This window comes from Myxine glutinosa, chromosome 5 (genome assembly GCF_964187855.1).
Source record: "Myxine glutinosa chromosome 5, kmMyxGlut1.1, whole genome shotgun sequence".
NCBI classification, from domain to species: Eukaryota; Metazoa; Chordata; class Myxini; order Myxiniformes; family Myxinidae; genus Myxine; species Myxine glutinosa.
The window spans coordinates 190,431,766-190,459,041 of record NC_136265.1 but is presented as its reverse complement, the minus strand read 5'-3'; the positions used below and the strand labels follow the sequence as shown (position 1 = coordinate 190,459,041).

At 42.7% G+C, this 27,276-nt stretch overlaps 1 protein-coding gene and 1 long non-coding RNA gene across 12 annotated transcripts in view; one reads left to right on the top strand and one right to left on the bottom strand.

The window, feature by feature from the left end:
• LOC137426576 (von Willebrand factor A domain-containing protein 5A) overlaps positions 1-27,276 on the bottom strand; it is a 161,095-nt gene that overhangs the window by 49,241 nt on the left and 84,578 nt on the right. For all 11 annotated transcript variants that reach the window (XR_013623660.1, XR_013623661.1, XR_013623658.1 and 8 more), the window contains one exon: positions 25,154-25,183. Coding sequence is in view for 7 of the 11 variants with exons in the window: in XM_078779296.1 (XP_078635422.1) it covers positions 25,154-25,183 (30 nt within the window). In the remaining 4 variants the exon portion in view is untranslated. The remainder of the gene's footprint in view (positions 1-25,153; positions 25,184-27,276) is intronic.
• LOC144892443 (uncharacterized) overlaps positions 1-27,276 on the top strand; it is a 474,675-nt gene that overhangs the window by 443,202 nt on the left and 4,197 nt on the right. The window lies entirely within an intron of this gene.

Below are 27,276 nucleotides of genomic sequence, written 5' to 3'. Positions count from 1 at the left end.
ATGTGCGTTGGTCATGAAGACATACTATTCACCATACGAAATTATTAAGGTCAAGGTCAAAGGTCAAGGTCACTTTGCGGTCAATCATGGAGGTCAACGAAACCCTGGCAAGATACGGTTCACCCTGTGGGTGATGTTTTATTTATGTGTTGTTTGGTCTTCCTAATAGTGACGACTCCATCTGCTTCTCTCTCTCTCTCTGACAACATGGATCCACCTTTAACCATTCATCCCAACTCTCTATTCCTCATATGTGGTGATTTCAACTGTCACCATGTAAATTGGCTGCGTGCCGGTTAATACGAGCCCCGTCAGACTCGTCCCGGTTGATCAGTTCAAATCCGGCCACAGCAGTCGAACATTACGGAGGCTCCCCTGTTGGATCTGCATCTGAATGCGGCATAACATATAGTGTGAGCTAGAAAACGATCCAGTGTCACGCTCATAGGAGTCACGTGACTCACTCTCATTTAAGCCGAGCAACCTAAGTCACGTGGCGCCCTCTAATAGGCCTCAATTCCTTAATGGGTCCTCAGAACCACCAGATGAAGCAGCCACCACAGTCAGAATTCACCTAAGACCAAGTGTTACGTGCTCCTCCCCAAACCCCGGTCACGGTGTACCTCCGAGCCCCGAGAGGAGTCACGGCAGAAAGATGTGTTATTCTGTATGTCAAAGATCAATGGTGAAACCACACCAATTGTTACCAACAAACAAGTATTGTATTAAGATCACACAAGAATAACAGTACAACAACAATAGTAATCAATTGTACAACCAATATATATTTCCTGTGATGGTACTGTGGAAATGTAACTCAGTGTAACTTATTAATTGGCACTGGTAACTTATTAATTAACCTGGTAACAAAGCAGATACATTTTACATGCAAACTCTGTTAAAAACGAGTTTGTAAATGAGTGTCAAAATGTGCATGAACATGATAATCCCTTGAAACACCTGGTCAAGGCCCCAGGCTAAAGCACCCTCCTACTGTGTAAATGGAAATCACAGCAGGAGGGGAGCGAGTTGATGCCAGGACTTGGTGCAATACATGACCTCGGGGCATCAGCGGAAGAAGGATTAACGTTTCAGCGGACAGAGGATTAAGTCCAGTTTGTGGATATAAACGAGAGCAAACGTGGAGTCGACAGGACTTGCTACGTGAAGCGCTGACCGAACGGGAGTGTCGGATGAACGAGAAGGACCAGCGAAAAGAGTTAACCTGATCCATTATATTATGCGGTATCATTTTGGTAATTGGATGAAGTGAATACAGTTAATAAACTAGACCTTTTGTAACCTGTGTCCGGTCATTGGAGTCCTGTGAGTCCCCCACAACAAATTCCCTGACAATCTTGGAGGCACCGCTGACATCAATTGTACACACAAACAAGTCTTCTTTAAAAGGTGAGTGTGTCTTGTTTGGTCCAATATGATTTACGAACTTGGAAGTTATGGGTACATACATGGGGGAGCAGGTGGTCTGGGGCTTCTTTGCGCACCGATGCCGCGATATAGGTGGCGTGAGCCATCACGAATGGGATTTCGATAAACGACTGTAGCAATTTATTCGTTTTTTTTCTAAATGATTTCTGTAAATACGTATTTTTGCGCTGGTTATTAAAGGGCCTTGCTGTGACCTGGAAGCAAACGGAGCAAGTGTGCACCTTGCGACCGCTTGCTTCCAGGACGTGTAAGGCCGGTACACTCGTTTACCCACCCGCACACGTATAAAGTACTACTTTTTTTTTTGCACTTGTTCGAAGCACTTGACTTGCTCGGCGCTCGGCGAGCGACAGGGAACCGGGAAACGGAATTATATTTATATATATATATATTTCCAATATGGTACACCGGCCACAACGATTTTAGCGATTATCCGAGTTTTTTTTTTAACGATTTCTGTAAATACGTATTTTTCCTGCGCTGTGTAATTCTTCTGACACGCGCCACGAAGAAACGCACCACTGATGTGCATGAAGCGACTTGTTTGCCGGTTCGGTAAGGTCCGTACACGTGTACAATCGTGTACACCCGTTTTAAATAGAGAATTTTTTTTCAGTTTTCCCGCCATAACTAAAACTCGTTCGATCAACAAATAAATTCATGACAGACAATCCCACCTCATGCCGGTCCAGAATTACTGTGAAAGATGGCGATTGGAAAAAAATTGCATACCAACACTCCCTCACTGTCCCTCATTGTCCCTCATGTCCATTCCGGCACCCTGTCTCTTCCTCCCGCTCTTTTTCCCTCCCTTTACTTCCCGTTGGCGGACGTTTTGCGAGAAGCAAAGCGTTTTGCAGGACGCTTCCACGGAACCAGTGCTGTTTTTTTTTTTGACGAAATTTGCTAGATAAATAGCATGGGTGACACGGAACCAGTGCTGTTTTTTTTTTTGACGAAATTTGCTAGATAAATAGCATGGGTGACACGGAACCAGTGCTGTTTTTTTTTGACGAAATTTGCTAGATAAATAGCATGGGTGACACGGATTAAATGATTTTATGATTATGAATTAATGAGGAAATGATTTTATATTTAAATATAAAAATTGATCTGCTTGGTGTTAGTTTAAGGGCTGTTCCAAATTTATCTTGATTATGAGACAAAAAAAAACAGCAGAATGGGAATCAACAGACAATGGAACAGCTCGCGACGAGTGTTTGTGGGTGACAACCACCCTCTGGTCGAGGCTCATAGAAGGGGTGATGCTTACTGATTCGGCACGCTTACAATAGGTGTTAATGGTGGGATGTCAGAGGTTTTGGTGTGGGTTAATGTTCACACTGTTTTGGAAAATAATGCTCGATGCAACATGATCCTAAAAAAAGAACCCAGCCCTACATCGAAAGATCAGGAAGGGAAGGAATGGAAAATTTGTCAAGGTTTGAAATTAATCGGACAAGGGGGTCCCAAGGTATGGTCACCGTACTCGCAAGCCGTTCGCTTTGGCTCTGCGGATGGACCGAACCATTGCATGTAAATAGAAGGGGGGTTCTGTGGTCGTTCGCTTTGGCTTTGCGAATGGACCAAACCATTGCATGTAAATAGAAGGGGGGGTTCTGTGGTCGTTACTGCCACGTGGTTTCAAAGTTTTGTTGTTGTTGTTTGCACGCATGTTTTTTGCAAGCACGTACGGGCGAGCACGTACGTGCGGGCACGCCCTAGTATATATAAATTGAGGTAATATTAAGTTATGGAATTAATTGCTTTCAACAATGCAAAGGGTGACAAAATATGGGATTTTAATGGGATTTTTAATGGGATATTGGTTTAGGAATGTTTAGAGGTCATTGCAATGTGATAATGACTTGTGACCATTTGTTGTCGAAACGTTTGGGACCATTCAAAGGTTGGGTTGTGCTAACGTTTCCACAACGTCGCTACAACGTTTCACTTTCGTTGTTGCAACGTTTTGCTCCAACGTTTTGGGAACATTCAAATGTTGTGTTTTGCTGACGTTTCCACAACGTCGCTACGACGTTTCACTTTCGTTGTTGCAACGTTTTGCTCCAACGTTTTGGGAACATGCAAATGTTGTGTTTTGCTGACGTTTCCACAACGTCGCTACGACGTTTCACTTTCGTTGTTGCAACGTTTTGCTCCAACGTTTTGGGGACATTCGAATGTCAAGTGAATCGAATGAGAATTCAGGAATTATTTCATTATTAACGATTAATGAAGTACTTATTTAATTAATTACATTTCTTATTACATTACAGTAATTACATTACAGTAATTACCTGAGGTAATTACAGTAATTACAGTTCCGGTAATTACAGTAATTACAGTAATCATTACAGTAATTGCAGTAATCTTATTACAGTAATTACATTACATTAACTCAGGCACCTTTTGAGTAAGGAAGCTGATATTTGGACATGACACTGACCAAGTGATGTGGCTGTCAAGGAAAATATTGATTTATTGATTAATCATTTAATAAATTAACTCGTTGATTTATAAATGACTTATTTAATTAAAATTCCTCAGAGATACATCTTCGGATGAAATACTTGCAGATTGGTTATGCTATGAGCCAATTGATTAAGGAAAATATTTTGTGATGGCCATATTGGCAATTTCGTGGCCATATTCGTGGCAACTCAGTTAGTGCCACTGCACCTTTAAAATGCATCCCTGCGTTCATTTTTTCGATCGATTGAGTTGAAATTTTGAACAATCGGATCTGGACTGTCGTTGTTAACGACTCTAGCACGCACTCGTCCAATCAGGATGGAGCGGTATGGTCCCCGGATCATCACTGCCCGCAGTTTTTAATTAATTTTACTTTTTCTCTTGGTCATATAATGTTGAAGACATGCATGTCATGATAGAGGAAATGTTTGTTCTGTTGAACGGAATAAATGTTGTTTATTTGTGTGGGTGTGTATTTCTTGTGTATTTTGGATATATTTTCACGACTAATTCCAGTTAACATCCTGCACAATTTGCTCGTTTGCTGGCCAAGTCGAAATTGCGTTGAGTTTCTATGGCATGCGCCATTAAAAGCGCTGGGTAATGGTTGAGCTCCTTTTATTTCGGTTTGGTCATGCGGATGAGCAAACAAAGTGACAAATGCTGCGGCTGGAGCAGTAGAAGCGATGTTTTTTAATGGAAACGATGTAATGAGTAATTAAAAGTGGGAGGGGGCAACACCACGCATACCTCTTTTAAGGTGTGTATAAACCCTGGAATAAACGTGGGAGGGGGCAACACCACGCATACCTCTTTTAAGGTGTGTATAAACCCTGGAATATTTCAGCAATCAATACAATGCTGAAACTATGTAAGTTAATTTAATGAGTAATTTAATGAGTAATTTAATGAGTAATTTAATGAGTAATTTAATGAGTAATTTAATGAGTAATTTAATGAGTAATTTAATGAGTAATTTAATGAGTAATTTAATGAGTAATTTAATGAGTAATTTAATGAGTAATTTAATAAGTAATTTAATAAGGAATTTAATGAGGAATTTAATGAGGAATTAAAAGTGGGAGGGGGCAACACCACGCATACCTCTTTTAAGGTGTGTATAAACCCTGGAATAAACGTGGGAGGGGGCAACACCACGCATACCTCTTTTAAGGTATGTATAAACCCTGGAATATTTCAGCAATCAATACGATGCTGAAATGATGTAATTTACTGTGTAAGAGGGTCGACCTTGGGTTTGTTTGGGTTTGTTGTTTATTTTTGTGGGTGTGTATTTTTGTGTATTTTGGATATATTTTCACGACTAATTCCAGTTAACATCCTGCAAAATTTGCTCGTTTTCTGGCCGAGTCGAAATTGCGTTGAGTTTCTATGGCATGCGCCATTAAAAGCGCTGTGTAATGGTTGAGCTCCTTTTATTTCGTTTTGGTCATGCGGATGAGCAGACAAAATGACGAATGCTGCGGCTGGAGCAGTGGAAGCGATTTTTGAATTGTTCAATGATTATTCGATACTGTTATGACTTATTGTCAATAGGTATACTAAGTGGCCATGAGGTAGCCTGTTGCTATGTACAGTTTTATTCTATTGTTGATTATACCACATAACTGTGGTGATAAAGGAAATGTTCGTTTTAAATAGATGATTATGATATGACCATGACTATAAAATCATGATGATTATTATGAATGATATCATAGGGTTCAAATGCAGAATGATTGCATGAACTTGGGAAAGAACTTTCAAGCCCTATGGGATAAATTGGGTGTTACAAGCGATGGAGCTTCAAAATTTAGCATGATTGAAGGAATTTACAGTCTTATTTCAGGAGTTTTACGAAATTTAAATTGCCAAGAGATTTTGGGTACTATTAAAAGGAAAATGATGAGATATTTTTCCCAAAGAACTTTAATATCTGCCATCCATTTTGGCTGTCTCACGAATGAAGGATGAGTTGCCTTTAGTGGTTGCAAAGAAAATTTGTGGAGACCAGGCAAAATGGGAAAATATGTCAGATATGACCCTAGGACAGGACGGTGATTCATCAATTGACATGAGGTACGAATCTGAGGTGACGACCGATGAAATTCGATCTCAGTCAATGGATGGACCTGTCCTGACATCATTGGGGAAAGGGCTTATGCAAGGAGACATCCAAAATGATTAATTTGATTTATTGATGAATATTGATGAATTAATTGAAATTGAATAATTGATTGAATTGTTAATTGATTGAATCTAATTGATTGAATTTAATTGCATAAATTGAACTGAATAAATTGAATTGAATATATTGATTGTTTGATTGATGAAAATGCGGTCTCAAGAAAGAAGCTTTGATATATTTGCGAGATATTATCAATGTGGAGACAACCTGGGAAAATTGAGCAAGGTGGTGAGTTTATATACAGATATATATGTGCGGTTACCATTGTGTGATTTCCCCGTCAAACAGAGCGGACACCTGAGGATTCACCCATTTCATACTGACCCTCCGGCTCATCTGCAAATACTGATCTGTGAGATTGGATTGTGCAAAAGCCACAGCTGAGGGAGATTCTCTGGAAATCACCGTGTGAACAGGTGGAGAGATCCTTCCTGGAGGTACGAGTGAAGCTTTAGAGGAACCTGGAACAAGCTACAACACATCCAACGCTACTTTGATAAAAGGCAGAATGGGAAATGGAGCCTGCAAGAATACACAAGGACAACCAGAAATTCCACAAAAAGGTACTTGTACACATCATATGTACGACCGTTATGGTGCCGAAGCTATAAGGCAGGTCGAGAATTGGTATTTGTGGACAAAGGGACATGATGAGGAGTTTCCAAGAGATGGTACATTCGAGCGAAGTCGATTGGAAAGATTGGAACAAAGATTGAAAGCCAGGAAGAGACAGAATCTAACGGTAGACTGGCTTGCATTCCATCTTTGGGATGGTGAATCCAGACAACGGGAACAGCAAGAACGGATAACGGATCTAGAACTTAAAATAAAAAGGATACAGGATACAGTGGAGGAGACAAATGCACAACTGCCCTCAAAATTAGGAACGAAAGTGACAGTTGTCCCATCAGATTTCCAGTTGTCTCCCCAAAAAGGACGGTACAGAGAATTTTTTCGTGTTTCAGGAGATAACGAGAGATTGCAGTGGCAACTCAGGGATGTAGAGATGCAGCCCAGCAATACAAGTGCACAGGTGCACAGATCAGACAACGACAGAAACCGGTGTTTCAAATGTGGACGGATGGGACATTGGAAAAGAGGATGTCCGTATACCAAAAGGAAGACAAGTTAATAGGGTAAACCAAGATCAAGGGTACCAGTGCTGACCGATACCTCAGACAATGATTAGGCCTTCATTGCTGCAAATCCCAAATGATGATTGGCCTCAACAGATTCGATTACTGGACAAACATGAATAACTGTCGATGATTCTTGTGTCTGAAAAGTTTTCAGAGCAAGAATGATTCATTTTTTCTTTTTGCTTGTTAACAAATTAATAATTAATTGATCAAATGCCAAAATTGGATCTTCTATTTTGGGCACAGCAATTTTAAATTTACAAAGTTTGGAACAATTGCATTGCAATTTTTGGCAAACCAAGTAACAAGAGTCACATGATGATCAGGTGGGAATTTCGGACTATTGTTCCGCACGATTGATAGGTCAATGGTCGACTGACATGCAAATGGGTGTGTAGTCAAAATTTGGATAGATTATTGTGAAGGCAGAAAGGGTAATTTCAATGTGACATCATAAGGGTTTTCTAAGAATGGACTTTTGGTTTATTTGTCTATAAGCATTTTGAATTTGATTGACAAATTTTATGAAATTGAAATAAAATTGACACCCATCTGATCTGTAAATAATGGTTCCAACGCAAACAAATATGCATAATGCATGTGTGTGTGTGTTTTTGTGTATCAATCTTACAAGATTGTTGACACCGACAGTGTGCCTGTCTGGAAATGGATAGTTATATGTGGATGGGATTGGGATATGTGGATGGGATTGAATATCCAGAGAATCCGTAAAATAAAATAGAAATATAATTTGATTATGAACATTATCTCTTTTGTCAAGGGAAATGGAATATAAAAATTTGATGTGCTGGGTTATGAGCAGCCATTAATTAATAGTAAAATTGTGAGTAATTTTGGGATTCCATTTTTGATAGAATGTATATGAGAATAACATCTATTTATGGATATGAGCTTCATAAAAGGAAATGAGGAAGTACAAAATCATCCAAATTTGGGAGAGGTCTTACACTGACTTCCCAGAATACTCTGCTCATGGATTTTATATATATAAACTTGAATTTTATCAGCATATAAATTGTGCTGTATGTATGGATGTGTTTTAGGCATAGATGATATGGGAAAAGAGTAAAGAAAATTTTGCTGGTTTGAACTATTGTGGGTTTTCAGTTCTGGAGTTTAAACAAAGTCACTGGTTAACAGATGAGAAAGGATAGTAAATAAATTATTCTCTGCTGGGCAAATTAAGTACGATATTACTAAGACTTATGAGAGCTATTGTTCCGCCTTACAGCAGTGGAAAATTATTGGAAAAAATTAGATCCAACATAATGAATCTATAAAAGAATGTGATAAGGATAATATCCTCAATTTGTACTAATTATTTGATTGTGGGTAAAGGAATTAAGTCATCGTAGTGGATTGTTAACAGCAGCCTGAAAATGTCCTGAGAGTGTGCATCCATGTAATCAGAAATCCCAGATTTGTTTTTACAAACAACATTTTGGTAGAGGTCTTGTGTGGAACACTTCCTTGGTAGATAAAAAACGGTACTGCATGCTGGCAGCCACTTTTGCGGCCAGTTAGGCCAAACAAATTGAGAGGAAATTGTAGTTAAATACGTAAGTTACACATGGCTATTTGTAAAAAAGGAAATTTGTTGAGATGGGAAACATTTTTTCGAAGGTTTATTAAGGTGTTATAATATGACATGTGGCAAGGCAAACTATTGGAAGGGAAAATTAGATCTGGCTATAGAATAAATTTATTGACCCCTTGAAGTTAATCCTTCGAATCATTGTTTCACTGGCATTTTTGTTCAAATTGGAAATAGTTTGGTAGAGCTTTGGTTAAAACCTTTGGTTGCGGTATCTTGGAACGAATTGATAAACCATAGGAGATTGATAAGAATAGAAACAAATATGGACCCAAAATAGAAAGTTGGATTCATGCCTCTCATTGCAGGCAAGCACATGGGGCTAAGGTGGACGATCCCACAGAAAATGAGGCTGCACCTAGCAGCCCAGCAGAACATTCAGTGGTAGAAAAATGATAGTCGTGATTTACAGTCATTTGAATTACATTTTAACACCCCTTGCATTGATAAACATTACATTTTCAACATGCGATATTCCTACTTGGAATAGTGACATTTATTTGCCTACATGACATACAATTACCTGCTGATATTAATACAGCATGAATGAAAAAAAAAAAATGTATCACAACTACACTCATGATCAGGGGATTGAGTTCAACCCCGGGAGATAGGGGGATCAGGGTAAGACAAATAATCTGATTATGTTACATATTAAGGGATTTTCTTTATTTACCTTTTAGGAAGCTTGTTAGTTTGGTATATAATGTTAAATGTCATCGACATATAACTATGTCATAGGTATGAATATATACAAGGAGTAGCAGACTTGTTTGTTGGTTTAGTAGTTATATTGGCAATTGTTTTAGTGGTGGCTTGCTTGAAAGCCTTAGTGACGGTGTGTTTGAATAAGGTAACCAACAACACGATGATAACGCATGAAGTGACAAATGAGGAAAGAAATGTGGAACCAGAAAAGGAAGACTTTTATGGCGACATAAATACTGAGATTAAAAGACTAAATCAAGTGATGTTGCAAATGAATACAGTAGAATTAAGATAATGGCATAACGACAATGTTATGAGTTGTGTCAATTACAATATCAATGAACTCATATCACCACGAGTGACACACTGTTAGGAAAAAAAAGAGGGAAAAGAAAAAGTGGAGAGGAATTATGGTAATAATACATTATGCTTAATTTGTTGGTTTGGGAAAATTGTTGTTGGGAATTAGGTATTCCCGTTTGTGATTGTAATCATATACAATGCTATTCTTAGTTTAGTAATAAAATACATACCTGATTGAATATTATTTGTGTGACGCATATAAATGAATATAACTTTTTGAGTTAAGGAAAAACAACAAATTGTTGAATGTGAAACTGTCGGAAGATATACATGATTATGCTGATTTCATGGTAAGATGTACCCTATCTGATTCAGTGTGTGCGGAAAGCAGATTCAGATATGACTGAGCATAAAGATAAGACGAGATCACATTTTGGAGGGATTGCTAACGGAATTGGGAAGAAGTTCGAGAAAGAAAATTTGTGGCTAAAAAATGAAGTTAATCGTGGCATACACCCTCTTTCTCAAAGAATGATGAAGACATTCTCCCGTGTAACTTGGAGATGAATGCTTACCTTCACCAAGGAAATTTATGTGACCATTTGCCTGGATCACACTGCAACATATGAAAGAAAGGCGATCACTTACTCTTGTTCGAAGACTTCGAACATTCACCACATCAGAAGTTGCAGGACAACGACATTTTACCTGCAACCTCTGTGAAATGCGGGGACATATGTTATTACTTCACCAACGTCCGGGGAACCAGCATGGAGCTGCAAAAACGGCTGTGCCCTTGTCACAACAGCTGTGCACGATTCTGCTGGTTGCTCCTGGTAAGGACCATGAATGACCTGAACACCATGGTCCCAACATCAGTGTGGATGCATCCGGCATCCCTGTTCCACATCTTGCTGGCCAATCAACGTCACACCAATACTTGCTGCCCACTCACAATGAGGGAGGAGGCAAGTCGACTACAACTGGGTGAAGGCCTTGTTCAAGGAATCATTATGGTTCACAGCAAAAAGTGGCAAGAATGCTACATGGAGAGAAGGGTCAGTCTATGACTCCGCAGTGTTACCACAACAGCGAAATCCTACACGAAGTAGTGCAGGAGCTATGAAGACATTAGGAGAAAATGTTTCATACCTGGATTCAAACACAAGTGATCAGCCCTTCCTTTCAAACAAAGTCAACATTTGTGTGGAGGCAAACGTTTTTTTCCAGATGGTGCAGATGCTTTACAAAACTTGAAAATGAAGTGAAATTGTTGTATCTTGGTGATGGTGAAGTGTTGTTTTGAAAATATATTTGTGATGCAAATGCAATAGATTGAACGATATGGAAGGAGTCAATGACCAACGAAATGTTTTGTGATTCTTGCAGGATGACGGTGTATGCCTAAGGGAATTTGATTACCAAAGTTATGATTATTTACTTATACTTGTAATGATGTTTACTTGTAGTGATTGACTGTTTACTTATATTGATGTTTAGATTAATGGTTAATATAAACAAAAACAAAAAAATGAGGGAATTGTGGAAATGTAACTCAGTGTAACTTATTAATTGGCACTGGTAACTTATTAATTAACCTGGTAACAAAGCAGATACATTTTACATGCAAACTCTGTTAAAAACGAGTTTGTAAATGAGTGTCAAAATGTGCATGAACATGATAATCCCTTGAAACACCTGGTCAAGGCCCCAGGCTAAAGCACCCTCCTACTGTGTAAATGGAAATCACAGCAGGAGGGGAGCGAGTTGATGCCAGGACTTGGTGCAATACATGACCTCGGGGCATCAGCGGAAGAAGGATTAACGTTTCAGCGGACAGAGGATTAAGTCCAGTTTGTGGATATAAACGAGAGCAAACGTGGAGTCGACAGGACTTGCTACGTGAAGCGCTGACCGAACGGGAGTGTCGGATGAACGAGAAGGACCAGCGAAAAGAGTTAACCTGATCCATTATATTATGCGGTATCATTTTGGTAATTGGATGAAGTGAATACAGTTAATAAACTAGACCTTTTGTAACCTGTGTCCGGTCATTGGAGTCCTGTGAGTCCCCCACAACAAATTCCCTGACAGTACCATCAGGTTCGTACAATATAACTCACTGTGCTCCAAGTGAGCGAAAAGAAGAACATTCCCCAATGTCTCTATTCCGGCATCAAGCCAAAGTCGATCCACTCCAGTGATCGTCAGAACGATGTCCAATCGAGACCCGAATCCCGTTTGGATGACAGTCACAGTTACGCTGCTAAAGCTGCGCAAAGGTGCTCTCAAGGCGACTGGGAAATCACACCCTCGGGTGTGGACGTTCCACGGCTCCCTCTCGGCAAACCGCATATTTCCCACTCAAAAGCCACGTTGCGCGCGCGCACGCACGCACGCACGCACGCACGCACACACACACACACACACACACACACACACACACACACACACACACACACACACACACACACACACACACACACACACACACACACACACTAACGTCTGAATGCGGTGAAAATGGTTGAAGTGAGATGAAAAACCTTGAGCGAAGCAAAAATGGCCGATGGCCCATTCTCGTGGCGTAACGGCACTCTGATGATTCTCTCCGGAATCAACCGCAAAACCTGTCACGCAGGTTTATCTGTCACAGCGATGACAACTCTGTCGCAGGAATCCCTTTCCCGGGAAACCCAAAGTTCACTCGTGAGCCTCGTTCGCCAATCGTTCGCTCCAGACCTCGAAGCAGCTCGGCTTCTTGTCCGACTCACTCGCTCCGCCTTCTTCTTCCTCCTCTTCCTCTTCGTCATCGTCATCGTCCGGTTTCATTTAAAACATTAACTTTTTTACCTTTTGAAAATAGTAATCTCATTCATTTTCCCTTAAACGACAACAATAATAGTACATGGAATTAAAAATGTTTACAGTGGATGAAAACCACAACAACGGAAGTGACGAATCCGTAACACTTCCCCCCCACCCCCCCCCCCCCCCCCAAGAAAGAAAGTTTGAACGTAGTGAAAACTTTCTTTGCAGGCAAAAGCTGTTTTAACAAACAAAAGTAAAACTCACACACAAATTATCAATTCACATGAGCAACAATAATTAATATTCCCCAAAATAAAGCAACAAAACTTCCAAACAACCAACAGAAATTTCCAAAGTTAGGTCACTCTGGACAAAGCATCAGCAACGACATTGTCCCTGCCCTTTACATGCTCAATTTCCAAGTTGAACTCCTGCAAAGCCAAATTCCATCTCATCAACCTCTGATTTTTATTTTTCATTTTTTGAATGAAGGTTAAGGGGTTGTGATCAGTGAAGACTTTTATAGGAAAGGTAGTAGTTCCCAGATACACCTCATAATGCTGAAGCGCTAGCAGGAGAGCAAGGGTCGCTTTTTCCACGGTGGCATAATTTGCCTGATGTTTGTTAAACTTTTTTGGAGTAGTAGCACACTGGGTGATCCACTCCATCCTCATCTTCCTGTAATAGAACTGCCCCAGCCCCCACATCACTTGCATCAATGGCCAACTTGAAAGGTGCTTGAAAATCCAGGGCTGCTAGGACAGGAGAGCTCATTAATATCGCTTTGACGTGGGCAAAGGCAGCATGACATTTGTCATCTCAAACAAACTTGGTCTCTTTCCTCAGCAAATTCGTTAAAGGGGCTACCACATCAGAAAAATTCCTGCAGAACCGCCGATACCAACCAGCCATACCCAAGAATCTCATAAGCTCCTTCTTCCCTTTTGGAACTTGGAAGCGATCAATGGCTTCTATCTTGGCTGTCACCGGTTGCACCTGACCCTGACCTACTACATGGCCTAGGAACACCACCTGTGCCTTTACAAACTCACTCTTAGATAAGTTGATGGTCAACCCTGCCTCGGTCAGTTTCTTGAAAAATGCCTGAATTTGTTTAATATGATCTTCCATGGTCATCGTGTGGATGATGACATCATCCAGATAAGCCTCCACCCCTTCAAGGTCTGCCATAAGCTTATTAATCAGCCGTTGAAATGTAGCAGGCCCGTTTTCAATCCAAAGGGAAGAACCTTGTACTGATACAACCCATTTGGTGTGACTAAAGCCGAGATTTCCTTGGCTCTATCAGTAAGAGGAATCTGCCAATACCCTTTTCAGCAAGTCAAACTTGGTTACAAATTTAGCTGGGCCTATTCTATCAATACAGTCATCAATCCTCGGGATGGGATATGAGTCGGTCTTGGTCACTGCATTAACCCGTTTTAAATCCGTACAACACCGAAAATTGCCATCGGGTTTTGGAACCAACACACATGGTGAGCTCCATTCACTGCTGCTTGGTTCGATGATGTCATTCTCCAACATATACTGAACCTCCTTCCGAAGATACTCCATCTTCACAGGGTTCATCCGATAGGGGTGTTGTTTCACAGGAGTGGCTTCCCCCACCTCAATATCATGATATACCAGGTCAGTATGACCAGGTACATCTGTGAACAAATGTGCAAATTCAAAAATTAGGCTGGATAGTTGTCCTTGTTGTTCCCTCGTCAATGACCTAATTTCTCATCTAAATGACTCAACACTTCTGTGTTCGTCAATCTGAGACAAGCCTGGTCATCAAAGTTATCAAACTTCACACCGGCGTCAACCTCTGGATTCTCTTGCACCCCGACTACAGGCACGACAGGTGAGACAGAAACCATTTCTTCCACAGGCTTCCTCTCATAATATTTCTTCAGTCGGTTGACATGACACAGCTGCCGCTTTTGCCGTCGGTCGGGAGTTGTCACCACGTAATCTGTTTCATTAACCCTTCTTTCGATTGCCTAGGGACCAAAATACCTAGCCTGTAGTGGCTGACCTGGAACAGGAAGCAACACTAACACTCGGTCCTCAGGACTGAAATTTCTTATCTGAGATTTCTTGTCATGTCTCACTTTCATTTTATCCTGTGTCACTTTCAAGTTCCTTCTCGCAACTTCACAAGCCTTTGCCAATCTGTGCCTAACCGTTGACACATACTCCACCACTGTTGACTGTGACTCCTCCTGTAGCCACTGTTCTTTCACCAATTTCAACGGTCCTTGCACTGCGTGTCCAAACACAAGTTCAAAAGGACTGAACCCCAATGACTCCTGAACAGATTCCCTCGTAGCAAACAACAATAAGGGTATTCCTTCATCCCAATCCTTGTCACATTCAAAACAATACGTTCTGATCATATTCTTCAATGTCTGGGGAAACTTTTCCAAGGCCCCTTGGCTCTCAGGATGGTAAGTACTTGATCTTACTTGCTCCACTCCCAACAGGTGTACCACTTGCTGAAAAAGTGTTGACATGAAATTGGAACCCTGATCAGACTGGATAACCTTAGGTAGGCCAACCAAAGTGAAAAATTTAATCAAGGCCTTTGCAATAACTGCCACAGTAATTTTTCTAAGAGGCACTGCCTCTGGGAACCTTGTGGAAGCACACAAGATGGTCAACAAATACTGATGTACAACCTTAGTTTAAGGTAAAGGGCCTACACAGTCAATAATGACACGGCTGAATGGCTCTTCAAAAGCTGGAATGGGTTTTAAAGGTGCGGATGGGGACTTTCTGATTAGGTTTTCTCACCAGCTGGCAAGAATGGCAAGATTTACACAAATCCGCTACATCACGTCACAATCCTGGGCAGAAAAAAGGTACCAATATTCTGTCACAGGTCTTGTTTACTCCAAGGTGCCCGGCCAAAGGTGTCTCATGCGCCAAACTCAATATCTCCTTCCGGTACAGCGGTGGCACCACAATTTGGTAATGAACTTTCCACTCATCGTTTGCTGGCACCTCCGGTGGTCTCCATTTTCTCATGAGTATTTCCCCTTTCATGAAGTAACCAACAGGTATCTTCATAGCCTCTTCCTCTGTAACGGCTTTACCAATGAAACTCCAGATCTCCGTGTTGTTCTTCAACAAGTCTCTTTCGGACCAGCACCCTTTGCTCAACCTCGCTCCCAGATGTCTCTGACAGACACTCCATTTCCTCTTTGGTTCCAGATGCCACCTTTTCCTTAAGTTCCTTGATGTCACTCCCTTTCCTATTACCTCTTTCACAATTTTCCTCCAATACCTCTAAGGAACCCAAATCCACATCGCCTTCCTTCTCCTTCTCTTCAGAGCGCTTCCTACGCATAGCACGAGTCACTGCGCAGGATGGAAAGATACCCGGAATCTTCTGCTCTAACTGTGCGGTGTTATTTTCCATACTGGGCTTTTCAACCAACATTGGATTACCAGAAACTCGACCACCGGCCAAATCATTCCCGATAATAAAGAGATTCCCTCTACAGGAAGAGTGGCTTGTAAACCTACGGTGACGGGTCCTGACACCAAATCGGACTTCAAATGGATGACATGAAGTGGAGCTTTAGCATAGCCACCAACCCCCTGTAAAAGAACACCAACACCAATTGCCATCTTCTCTGACAATGGCAAAATGCCCTCAAGCATCAAAGATTGATGTGCTCCTGTGTCCCTCAATACCATAACAGGTCTCTGGTTCGTTAAGTCTCCATCCAGACACAAACCCCTCTGAAATAAAAGGTTTGTAACCCTCTTGAACAAGGTCATTCTGTGATGCCGTAACTTTGGCATGGGAACCTTCACAAGGCACTGTCCTCCAAGGACGATTTCTCGCATTTGCCAATGCATTCGGAGTTGCACTAGTTTGACTCCGCCCCTGATTTTTCCTTTTCAGGGCGTAACATTGGGACATCAAATGCCCAGGTTTCTTGCAAAAAGCGCAAGTCGGCCCGGAGGAAAAACTTGTGGTCTGCCTCGGGCCCCCCGGAAGATAAGTCTGTCTTGGAACTGTAGTCTTCTGATCCCTAAAAGTCGTGGTATCAGATTTGTCCCCATAGTCATCTCTAGGCCACCTCCATGAATATTTGTTCTCCGCACCTGATTTACCATAACTCCCCTAGCAAACTCTAGGTGGGAAGTTTGGTTTGTGGAACCCCATCCTGTGTGTCAAGGCATAGTCATCTGCCACGGTTGCTGCCTCATACAACTCTGGTACTTTCTTTTCATCCAGATGTACTTTAATGTCCGCGTGGACACACTGTTTGAATTCCTCCACCAAGATCAATTGTCGTAACAGGTTGAAGTCTTTCCCAATCCCCTTCGAGTCACACCACTGATCAAACATGGTTTACTTCATTCTGGCAAACTCCACATGGGTCTCACTCTCCCTCTTCCTGGCATTCCGGAATTTTTGCCGGTAAGCTTCAGGGACCAATTCATCGGCTTTGAGAATGGTTTTCTTCACTATCTCATAATCTGCACATTGGTCAATCGTTAAAGCCGAATCGATATCTTGAGCTTTACCCACCAGAACACTTTGCACTAACATAGTCCAGGACCCCACAGGCCACTTTAGCCACTTTCTCAAAGTGTAAAAAAAACTTGGCTACCTCCTTTTCATTGAAAGGTGGAACCAGCCTCACATGCCTACCAACATCCCAAGTGTTCTGACTAGTTGTCGAACTAGCCGGCATGGATACTACTTCTCTCCGTTCTCCCAGTAATTCCAGCTCCTTGAGTTTAAGTTCCTTCTGATACTCCATGTCCCGTTCCTTTAACTCCCTTTCGGCTCTCCTTTCCTCTGCTCTTCTCTCCTCGAGTTCTCGTTCAGCTCTCCTTTCCTCTGCTGTTAACCTTTCCTGGCTCTGCAGTTGCATCTCCATTTTCCAGAGCTCCACATTTTCTTTTTCCTCGGGTAACCAATCCAAGGCTACCTCTTTCCATGTTCCTTGTCCCACCAGAGATTCTACCACCAATGTCTGCATCTCTGCTTTCTTCATATTAACTCGGACCTCCAAGTTAAAATATTTGGCCAATATCAAGAGTTCAGATCTTTTTAACGCTTGTAACTGTGCCTCATTAGGGGATGCCGCAAACCTTTCTGCGTCAAACACCATGGTGACTATCAGTTAACACCTGTTAACCTTCACACAAAAAATTTCAAATTTTTTTTTGAAAAATTTGGGAATGTTAGAAAAATTCCAGATTTGGGATTTTTGGGAATGTGAGGGAATTCTATCCCAGACGAGCCCCCAATTTCTGTTACGTGCTCCTCCCCAAACCCCGGTCACGGTGTACCTCCGAGCCGCGAGAGGGGTCACGGCAGAAAGATGTGTTATTCTGTATGTCAAAGATCAATGGAGAAACCACACCAATTGTCACCAACAAACAAGTATTGTATTAAGATCACACAAGAATAACAGTACAACAACAATCGTAATCAATTGTACAACCAATATATATTTCCTATGATGGTACCATCAGGTTCGTACAATAGAACTCACTGTGCTCCAAGTGAGCGAAAAGAAGAACATTCCCCAATGTCTCTATTCCGGCATCAAGCCAAAGTCGATCCGCTCCAGTGATCATCAGAACGATGTCCAATCGAGACCCCAATCCCGTTCGGACGACAGACAGTTACGCTGCCAAAGCTGCTCTCAAGGCGACTGAGAAATCACACCCTCGGGTGTGGACGTTCCACGGCTCCCACTCGGCGAACCGCAGATTTCCCACTCAAAAGCCACGTTACACACACACACACACACAAACGTCTGAATGCGGTGAAAATGGTTGAAGTGAGATGAAAAACCTTGAGCGAAGCACAAATCCTGTGCGAGGTAAAAATGGCCGACGGCCCGTTCTCGTGGCGTAACGGCACTCTGATGATTCTCTCCGGAATCAACCGCAAAACCTGTCACGCAGGTTTATCTGTCACAGCGATGACAACTCTGTCACAGGAATCCCTTTCCCGGGAAACCCAAAGTTCACTCGTGACCCTCGTTCGCCAATCGTTCGCTCCAGACCTCGGAGCAGCTCGGCTTCTTGTCCGACTCACACGCTCCGCCTACTTCTTCCTCCTCTTCCTCGTCGTCCGGTTCCGGTTTCATTTAAAACATTAACTTTTTTACCTTTTGAAAATAGCAATCTCATTTTCCCTTAAACGACAACAAAAATAGTACATGGAATCAAAAATGTTTACAGTGGATGAAAACCACAACAACGGAAGTGACGAATCCGTAACACAAGTCAGGTTTATTAAAGTGAAAATGATGGCACGGGGCAAGGAAACAGAAGAAGCAATCAATAATCAACAACAAAACCCCTTAACCCACCACAAAACATACTTGCCCATGAAACCAACAAATTATTGGGATTTCATCCACTTTAATGCTGTCTGCACCTCTTCCTTCATGATCTCCATGAATTCAACTTCCCCTCTAGATAACACGAAGGCTCCAGTTTGCTGTTGCTTCCTCCCCGGTTTAACCACTCATTGAAACCTTCAGGAATGCCCCCATCCCTGTTACTGGTCCCCCACCACAATCCTCAATCACCAACTCCCTCCCCTTCATGTCCTTGCTATCCTCATCCCTGTCATAAGCCGATTTATAGATCATCTTCCTCTCACCATCCACTTCCAACTTGTTGTACACCTCTTCCATATAATTCCTCATCTTATCCACAGCTTTTCTTGCTCCTTTGGCCCATACAGGTGCAGAAACCCCACACCTGGTTGTCCCACTCTATCCCTATATTTTGTACCCTTTTCCATACCTCCTCCTTTTCACCACATTGGCTACTTCCTCAATCCACCATACCTCACTTATATTCCTTGACAATGCACCCTATCCTGATGTCATTCCACAAAAAACTTTTGCAGCTCCCATCAATGCCTCAATGTACTTTTTCCACTCCTCCTCCTCCTCCTCCAAACGTTCGGCTTCTCCGCCAAGTTCCTCATACCTGTCCCTCACCCTGTCCTTGTGCCTTGCACTTCCCCCATCTTATCATCTTCCAACCCCTGGTTTTAACTTCCTTTTGTTCAGTATGCATACAAGCAACACAGGTTTGTGCTCTCCCACCACCACCACCTCACAGTCACTCCTTGATCCTCCACAAGTGTTGCTTCCTCGGCAATTATGCTGAGAGCGAGGAGTGGTTGGCATATTATAGACTGCCTACAACCAACAACATAAATATTTTGATATGGAAGCTCGACTTTGAATTAAGAGTGGTGTTCAAGAGGGATTTGGAATTAGATTATCACAGTAGTCCAAGAAACGGTAAGTTTGTCTTTTATTTCTAAACGTCGAATAATGTACACAAAGGAAGAGGGTGTGTGTGTGGTCTCCCGCCACACCAAATAGATGTGGAAACATATTGTCAAGTCTGAGCGCCCGTTAAGACAAAACCCTCAGTGCCGAGACCTATCGGCCCGGGAGATGGCCCAAACGATCTTTTATTGCACTGCATTCAATAAAATCGACAACTTCACCATTCCCCAAGGATGATTCAATTGGGCTGAAATTGATGGCAAATGTACATGGAAAACAGATGCCTCAAAATGTTTTCTTACCTTTTAAAGGATTTATTTTGTAAAGTAAAGTGCAGGGAGCAGAGTAAACAAGACCCTACAACAAAAACGGAACGAACCAAGCGAATCACAAAGAGGACACAAAGGTAAATGGGAATATTCAAACTTATGTACAATGATTGGAAATAAACCAACATCTACTACACTAAAGGTACCACATATCACACATATACAACAAGACAATAATGACAATAATGCATTTTCTCTGATGCGCAGGGTGGACGCTGAACTCAAAGCAGCCGCTTCGGAAACAAGGAGAGTCAGGGAAGAGCAACTCCCAAGATGAAGCAAAACAAAACAGAGCATGATGAAGATCAGTCACGAGGAAGGCCAGTGACAATCAGCCTCCACCAGGCCTTGTGGACTAATTTTGGCCTCCAAGCGAGGCCTTCTGGTCTGCCCTGTCCTCTTCTTCCTCCAGGCACTCCAAAAACACAGGGTGATCCCAGCTTATGTCAATCCCAAAACTCCAGAGAGAACCACTTTTTGTGCTCCTATTACACAAGGCCTTTTGATTTCCCCCAAAGACACACAAGAGCCCTCTTCTTCCTCATCTTCAGGTCTCTTTCTAATTCCCTCCTTCCTCATCCAAGCAAGGTCTATCTAGTTCTCCCCTTCTTCCTCCTGGGCAGAGTTCTCCTCTGGCAGTCCTGCCAATGTGGTGGCCCCAATGAAAACAAATGCACATTGGTACTTTTGGCCCCACAGCATATTACGCCACCATGGCTGACACACACTGGCCAGACAGAGGGTGATGGCCTTTCACACATATATGACACGTGTGCCTCGTGGGAAGTTTTCACCTAGCCCCAACTACAAACATGTGTTTATGGCCCCAAAATTAATGTCTACCCTGTCTATAAACTACATACACTGCTTCCTCAGCATCACAACTAAGAAAGGGTTTGGAATGCGGAGCGTCACTGGCGACCCAGTGGCTAGAGTAACCAGAGTGACCATCATGAAAAGTACCTTCCGTTGTCCCTGCTTTTAAGGGATTTGGTGAGCATACTCTGGCTACTAATTACCGCTCCATTGGTCTTCGTCCTGGGATTTGAAAGATATATGAATGCTTCATCAATCATAAGCTTCTTCGTCACCTTGAGGACTATGAACGTCTTAGTCATGAATTTCTTATTGACTCATATGGCTTCGTCATTCCAGGTCGACTGGCGACTTGCTCTCCCCTAATTACTGATCATTTTAACAGGGCCTTAGATTTTAGAGGTGAGACTCGTTTGGTTGCTTTGGATATTTCAAAGGCTTTTGATAAGGTGTGGCATGAGGGACGACTGTGCAAGCTTCAGTCGTATGGTGTGTCGGGATGAATGTTGTCCACAATTTTTGGTTTCCTTTCTAACCGGAAGTTAAAGGTGGTCCTTCATGGTCAATCATCCCCTACTTGCTCTGTAAATTCTGGTGTCCCTCGGGGTTCTGTTCTTGGTCCGACTCCCTTTCTGGTATGTATCAATGACTTTTTTTTTTTTTTTTTTCTTTTTCTTTTTTTTTTTTTTTTGTTTTGTTTTGTTTTGTTTTGTATACTGAATCGAGGCTCGTGAAAGAGCTAACATTTACTTCACAAACAAATCAACCAGACAAACAAAATATATAAAAAGCGGGAGCGGAAAACAAGATGGGGAGAGAAGGTGAAGCACACAAACACAACATTTGAGAGCAGGGAGATGTGTGGAAGGGAGAGTGCTTGGGGGGAGGAGGCATGGGAAGGGGGGGGGGGGGGGGTGGAGGGAGAAGTATAAAACACAAGGACACCAATGACTTCCAGGACAGAAGTTGGTATTTCAAAAAAGTGGAATTGGGGTGAAATTAGCGGGGGTAGAAAAGATCAAGGTTTTGGATGGGGGAAGATAAGAGATGGTGGTGAACAGCTGTTTTAAAGACCTGGAGGGTGGAGTGGGATTGAAGAGAGTGAGGGAGTTTGTTCCAGAGGCGGGAGAAAAGAGGAATGAAGGAGTGAAGGTGAGCAGAGAGTCTTGATTTTGGCAGTTTGACCATAAGAGGGTTGCAGGCAGATCTTGTGCGACCTGTAGGAATATTTGCGGGACAGAGCCCAGAGAGAGCTGGGGGGGCAAGGCCAGAGAGGAGTCGGTAGAAGATGGAAAGACCACCAACCTGCCTGCGGTGAGTGAGTGAGAGGCCCTTGGAGTTAGCTTCATCGCGGGAGATTCCAATGATTCTGAATGCTTTGGTTTCAACAGCGTGAAGACGAGCTAGGTGTGAGGCAGGAGCACCAGCCCAGAGGGGAGAGCAGTATTCCATTGAGCTGCGGATGAAAGCCTTGTATGTGGTGAGGAGCTCAGGTGTGCCAAGGAAGGACTTCGCACGACGGAGGATGCCCAGTCGGCGACTGGCTTTGGAGGCCAGATTTGAAATGTGGTTTTCCCAGGAAAGATCATGGCAGATAGTGAGACCCAAAAGCTTGAGTGACAGAACTTCTTGGAGAGGATTATTCAGAAAGTGGATGGGAGGGTTGTCCAGTCGGTCTTTTCGGAGAGACATCGTAAGAGTGTGAGATTTGTCAGGATTGAAAGACATGTTCCACTTGTTTGCCCAGTCTGTGATTTTGTCCAGGTCTGCAGAGAGTGAGGAGGCAGCAGACTGCCGATCTGAGGGATGAAGAATGGAGCGACAGAGAGTAGAGTCATCAGCAAAGAGATACAGAGGATTTTCAAGAGAGTCAGAGAGATCATTGATGAAGACCAGAAAAAGGACAGGGCCTAGAACACTGCCTTGTGGAACTCCAGCCTGAACAGGAAGAGGAGATGAGAGAAACCCATTCAGGGCCACACGTTGACTACGACTAGAGAGGAAGTCCGCCAGCCATGCGTGGAGATTTCCATGGATACCAAAAGAGGAGAGTTTGGTGAGCAGAGCGGGGTGCCAGACCGTATCGAAGGCACGTGATATGTCAAGAGAGACTGCTCTAATTTCCTGTTTGGCATTGAGGACCTCCATCCATTGTTGAGAAAGCAGAAGCAGCATGTCCAGAGTAGAGTGTCCAGGTCTGAAACCAAATTGATGATCAGAGATCAAGCCATTGGAGAAGAGGAAAGATTTCATATCTGAAGCAATGATGGATTCCATGACTTTGCTGATAATTGGGAGAAGGCTGATTGGTCTGTAGTTGCTGGGATCTGTTTTTGCACCTTTTTTGTGCAAAGCGGTGATGTTGGCAGATTTCCAAGCAGATGGAAGATGACCTTGAGCAAAAGAGAGGGTGAAGAGAACAGAGAGAGGGAGTGAAAGAGCGGAAGAACAGGATTTTAGGACCCGTGGGCTGATGCCGTCAGGTCCAGTTGCAGAATCCGAGTCGAGGGTTGACAGAAACTTTTCCACCTTGTCAGGAGGAAAGGACACAGAGTCCAGGAGCAGCTGGGTACGACTGGGTACGGTGGGTACAGAGAGGGATGGGTTTGGGACACAATATTTAGAGGCAAACACAGAGTTGAGGCATTCAGCTTTTTCGCGTGCGGAGTCAGCCGTGTGGCCATTTGAGGTGAGGGAGGGGATGGAGGGGGAACAAACACCAGAAACAGATTTGACCAGACGCCACCAGGATTTGGAAGAGGGATTTGGAAGAGACTTGTCTGATAATGTTTTATCCTAGCTCGCCATGTATGCCGATGGTTCCACAAACTAGTGTGTATCCCCTAATTCAGGTCACGCTTCTCATAGTGAGGTTTGTGCCTCACTAAACAATGATTTGGAGAACGTGTTGAAGTGGGGTCACGATTGGCTGGAAAATTTATTTATGCTGTCACTGCCTCCTGCACACATGGGTTCTTTGATCTTGCCGGAAGCATCAGACCTGTGCCTGCGTGGTCTTGATATCTCCCCTAATCTCAGTGGCGAGAAGTATCTATCAGGTATTGCAGAGAGTGCTTCAATGCGAGTTTGTTGTCTCTATCGAGCCCCGACATATATACCTTCGGAAAATACCTCCATTTTGTACCAGCCAACTACAAGCCTCCTTATGGAGTACTCTTGCCACATTTGGGGCCGGAGCACCAGCCTGGCATCTGTCCTCAACAGACAGGATCCAGAAGCGTGTATTTGATTTGGTCGGAGTTGAGCTCGGCTCATCTCCACAAGTACTCTCACATCGTAAGGTTAGTGCTACTCTAAGTTTGTTTTACACATATTTTCATGGTAATTGCTCTACTGCTCTTTCCAACTTGGTACCTTCTGTCAGGGTCTGTGGTCGGGAAACATCTTGCCACCATTTCGCACCTGTACACTCTGGCCATACCTAGGTGCAGAGCGAAGAGCTATGCCAGTCGCTTTTTTCCACGTGTTACATCAATTTAGTCATTTGTTTCTTTCACGAATCATATAAATTTCTTCCTCCTTCATTTTTGATCGTTCTTTTTTCGCTTATTTTGGATCCCCACACATTTATTGGTTCTCAGCCTTGTTTAGGGCAAATATCAATAAAATAAAAATAAATCCTGAACGAATTACAAGTTCCTTGCCTAACCTATGAAGGGCACTGCATCAGTGACACAGACGTGCCATTGGCAACCACGCAGCCTTGTGCTGCATGGGAAAGAAGAAGATTCGTTTGGTTTGTGTCCCGGACATTCCATCATGCGCTTGTTGCTCGTTTTAACCCAACAATGGATGGAAGCATTAAATGTCAGATGGGAGAAAATTAATACACAATCTCTTGATGATCTCCAGGAAATGTTTTTCCGGAATATTGTTGCGTTGCTTTTTCATCATTTCTGTCTCACCATTAATAATAAATTAAAAGCTTTATACAGACACACATGAGATCAAAGAATGGATGACTAAAGGAATACGATTATCATTTGTTATGGTCTCACCTGGTCCATCAATTTCACAGACCTCTGCGGCTGTAACGATAGTAATACAAACGGAAATTAATTTAAAATTCCAATGATTTTTTTCACACAATCTGTCATGCTTCCCTTCCCGACATACGTGTAATCTGCACATACATATCTATAGAAGTGGACAAAGCTCTTAACGATTATCAAAAACACATGACGTCATATGATGAACCCTCAAATGCCTTTTGAAACCATTGAGCAGAAAGTTGGAAAGTAACATTTTAAATAAAAACAATCAACACAAATCAATATTTTTGGAAAGTGTCTTGAATGACCAATGAGCATCGGTATTGTTAATGTGTAGGCTGCACATAAAGAAGGATGAATGAGAGAGGAAGACTTAGAAACAACTCTGTTGATAACTCAAGTATGTGCAGGATATTTCCGCACCTCTTTGCCAGGAAAACTGCAGCAGGATCCGTATCCGACAATTCGGAGAAAATAAGCATCTGGTCAACTACCCAGCACATTTTTTGGTGCAAGACCCATATTCTCACTTTTTCCTTATTTCCTAACCCGAACCCTAACAAAAAAGTAGGAGGACAAAATAGAGGGAGATTTGGACAAATTATGGGTGTGGGAAGGAATAAGGGGCAGAGGTGGAGAAAACCCTACCACTCATTGTTACCTGCATGCCCTTGTTAGCCTTCTCTGTTGACTTTCCATCTGCCCTGCTGTTGCCGTCAATGGTGTATAAAGTTTTCATCTGGAATGTCATGGAATATGGCTTCCTACTGTGGACTAGTACTGTTGCTTGCTTGAGAGAGTTAGTTGAGGAGGTGAGTGGAGGAGCATCGTGGTCAAGGCAGGGCAGGAGCTTGGTACTATCGGACCTCACACCTTATAAAAGGAAGGAGGAGGAGGATAACACTCTCTGCCGTGTCATAACTCATATCTTCTGCCAGACAGGCAGCAGCCTCTTCCCTCTCCTCAGACCTTGACAAAATTACAAGCTGGTCAAACACTTGGAATATGTCTTTCAATCCGGATAAATCCAACAAACTCATAATCTCGCTCTGAAAGGACCTTACCGCAAACCCTCCCATCTACTTTCTCAACAACCGTCTCGAGGAGGTTCAGTCACTCAAACGCTTGAGTCATGATCTCTCTTGTTCAAGCCACATTTCAAAGTTGGCCTGCAAAACCAGATGCAAACTGGGCATCCTCCATCATTGAAAGTTCTTCTTTGGAATACCTGAGCTCCTTTCTACCTTCAAGGCTTTCATCTGCAGCTTGATGGATTATTGCTCTCCTGCCTTACAACTTCCTCAGCTTGATGCCATGTAAACCAAGGCCTTCAAGATCATTGGAATCCCTCACAATAAAGTTGAGTCCATGGGCCTATCACTTCACCATTGCCGACAGGTCGGTGGTCACCCTGTCTTCTTCCACCTCACCACTGGTCTTGCACCCTCTGCCCTCTCCGTTTTATCTCCCACAGGTATCAGCTGGCCACACACCGTCCACCAGCAACCCCGTCCTTGTGAAACTGCCTAATCCAGAACCACTGCTCACCTCCACTCATTTATTCCTCTTTTTTCCCACCTGTGGCACCACCTTGCACACACACACTCTTCAATCTCATTCTTCCCTCTAGGTCTTTCAGACAGCTGTTCACCACCATCTCAAGTTATCCCCCATCCAAAACCATGATCTTTTCTCCACCCGTTAAACCACCCTCACCCCTCTCAAAACTTTGCTAACGTGTCCAACTTGTTCATCCCTTGCGTTGTCCCCTACCACTCATGGTTACCTGCATGCCCTGGTTATCCGTCTCTGTTGACTTTCCATCTGCCCTGCTGTTGCCGTTTCCCCTTTCTCCTGCTATTGCCTTTGTTACAGCCATGGTCAACAATATTGACACCCTTGCACTTTTTTCAAATAACTCACAATTTTCTCTAAAAATAAGTTGAAATTGACAAAATTATTTGGTCTCCACAATTCTTTATTTCACTGTAAATATTACAGAACCTTTGTTTTTGATTCAGAACTTAATATATCCTTTTAAATCAGAAAATAAAAAGAAATGGCATTGACAAAATTATTGACACGGTAGACTTAATATTACACAGCCTTTGGACATAATAACTGCAGTC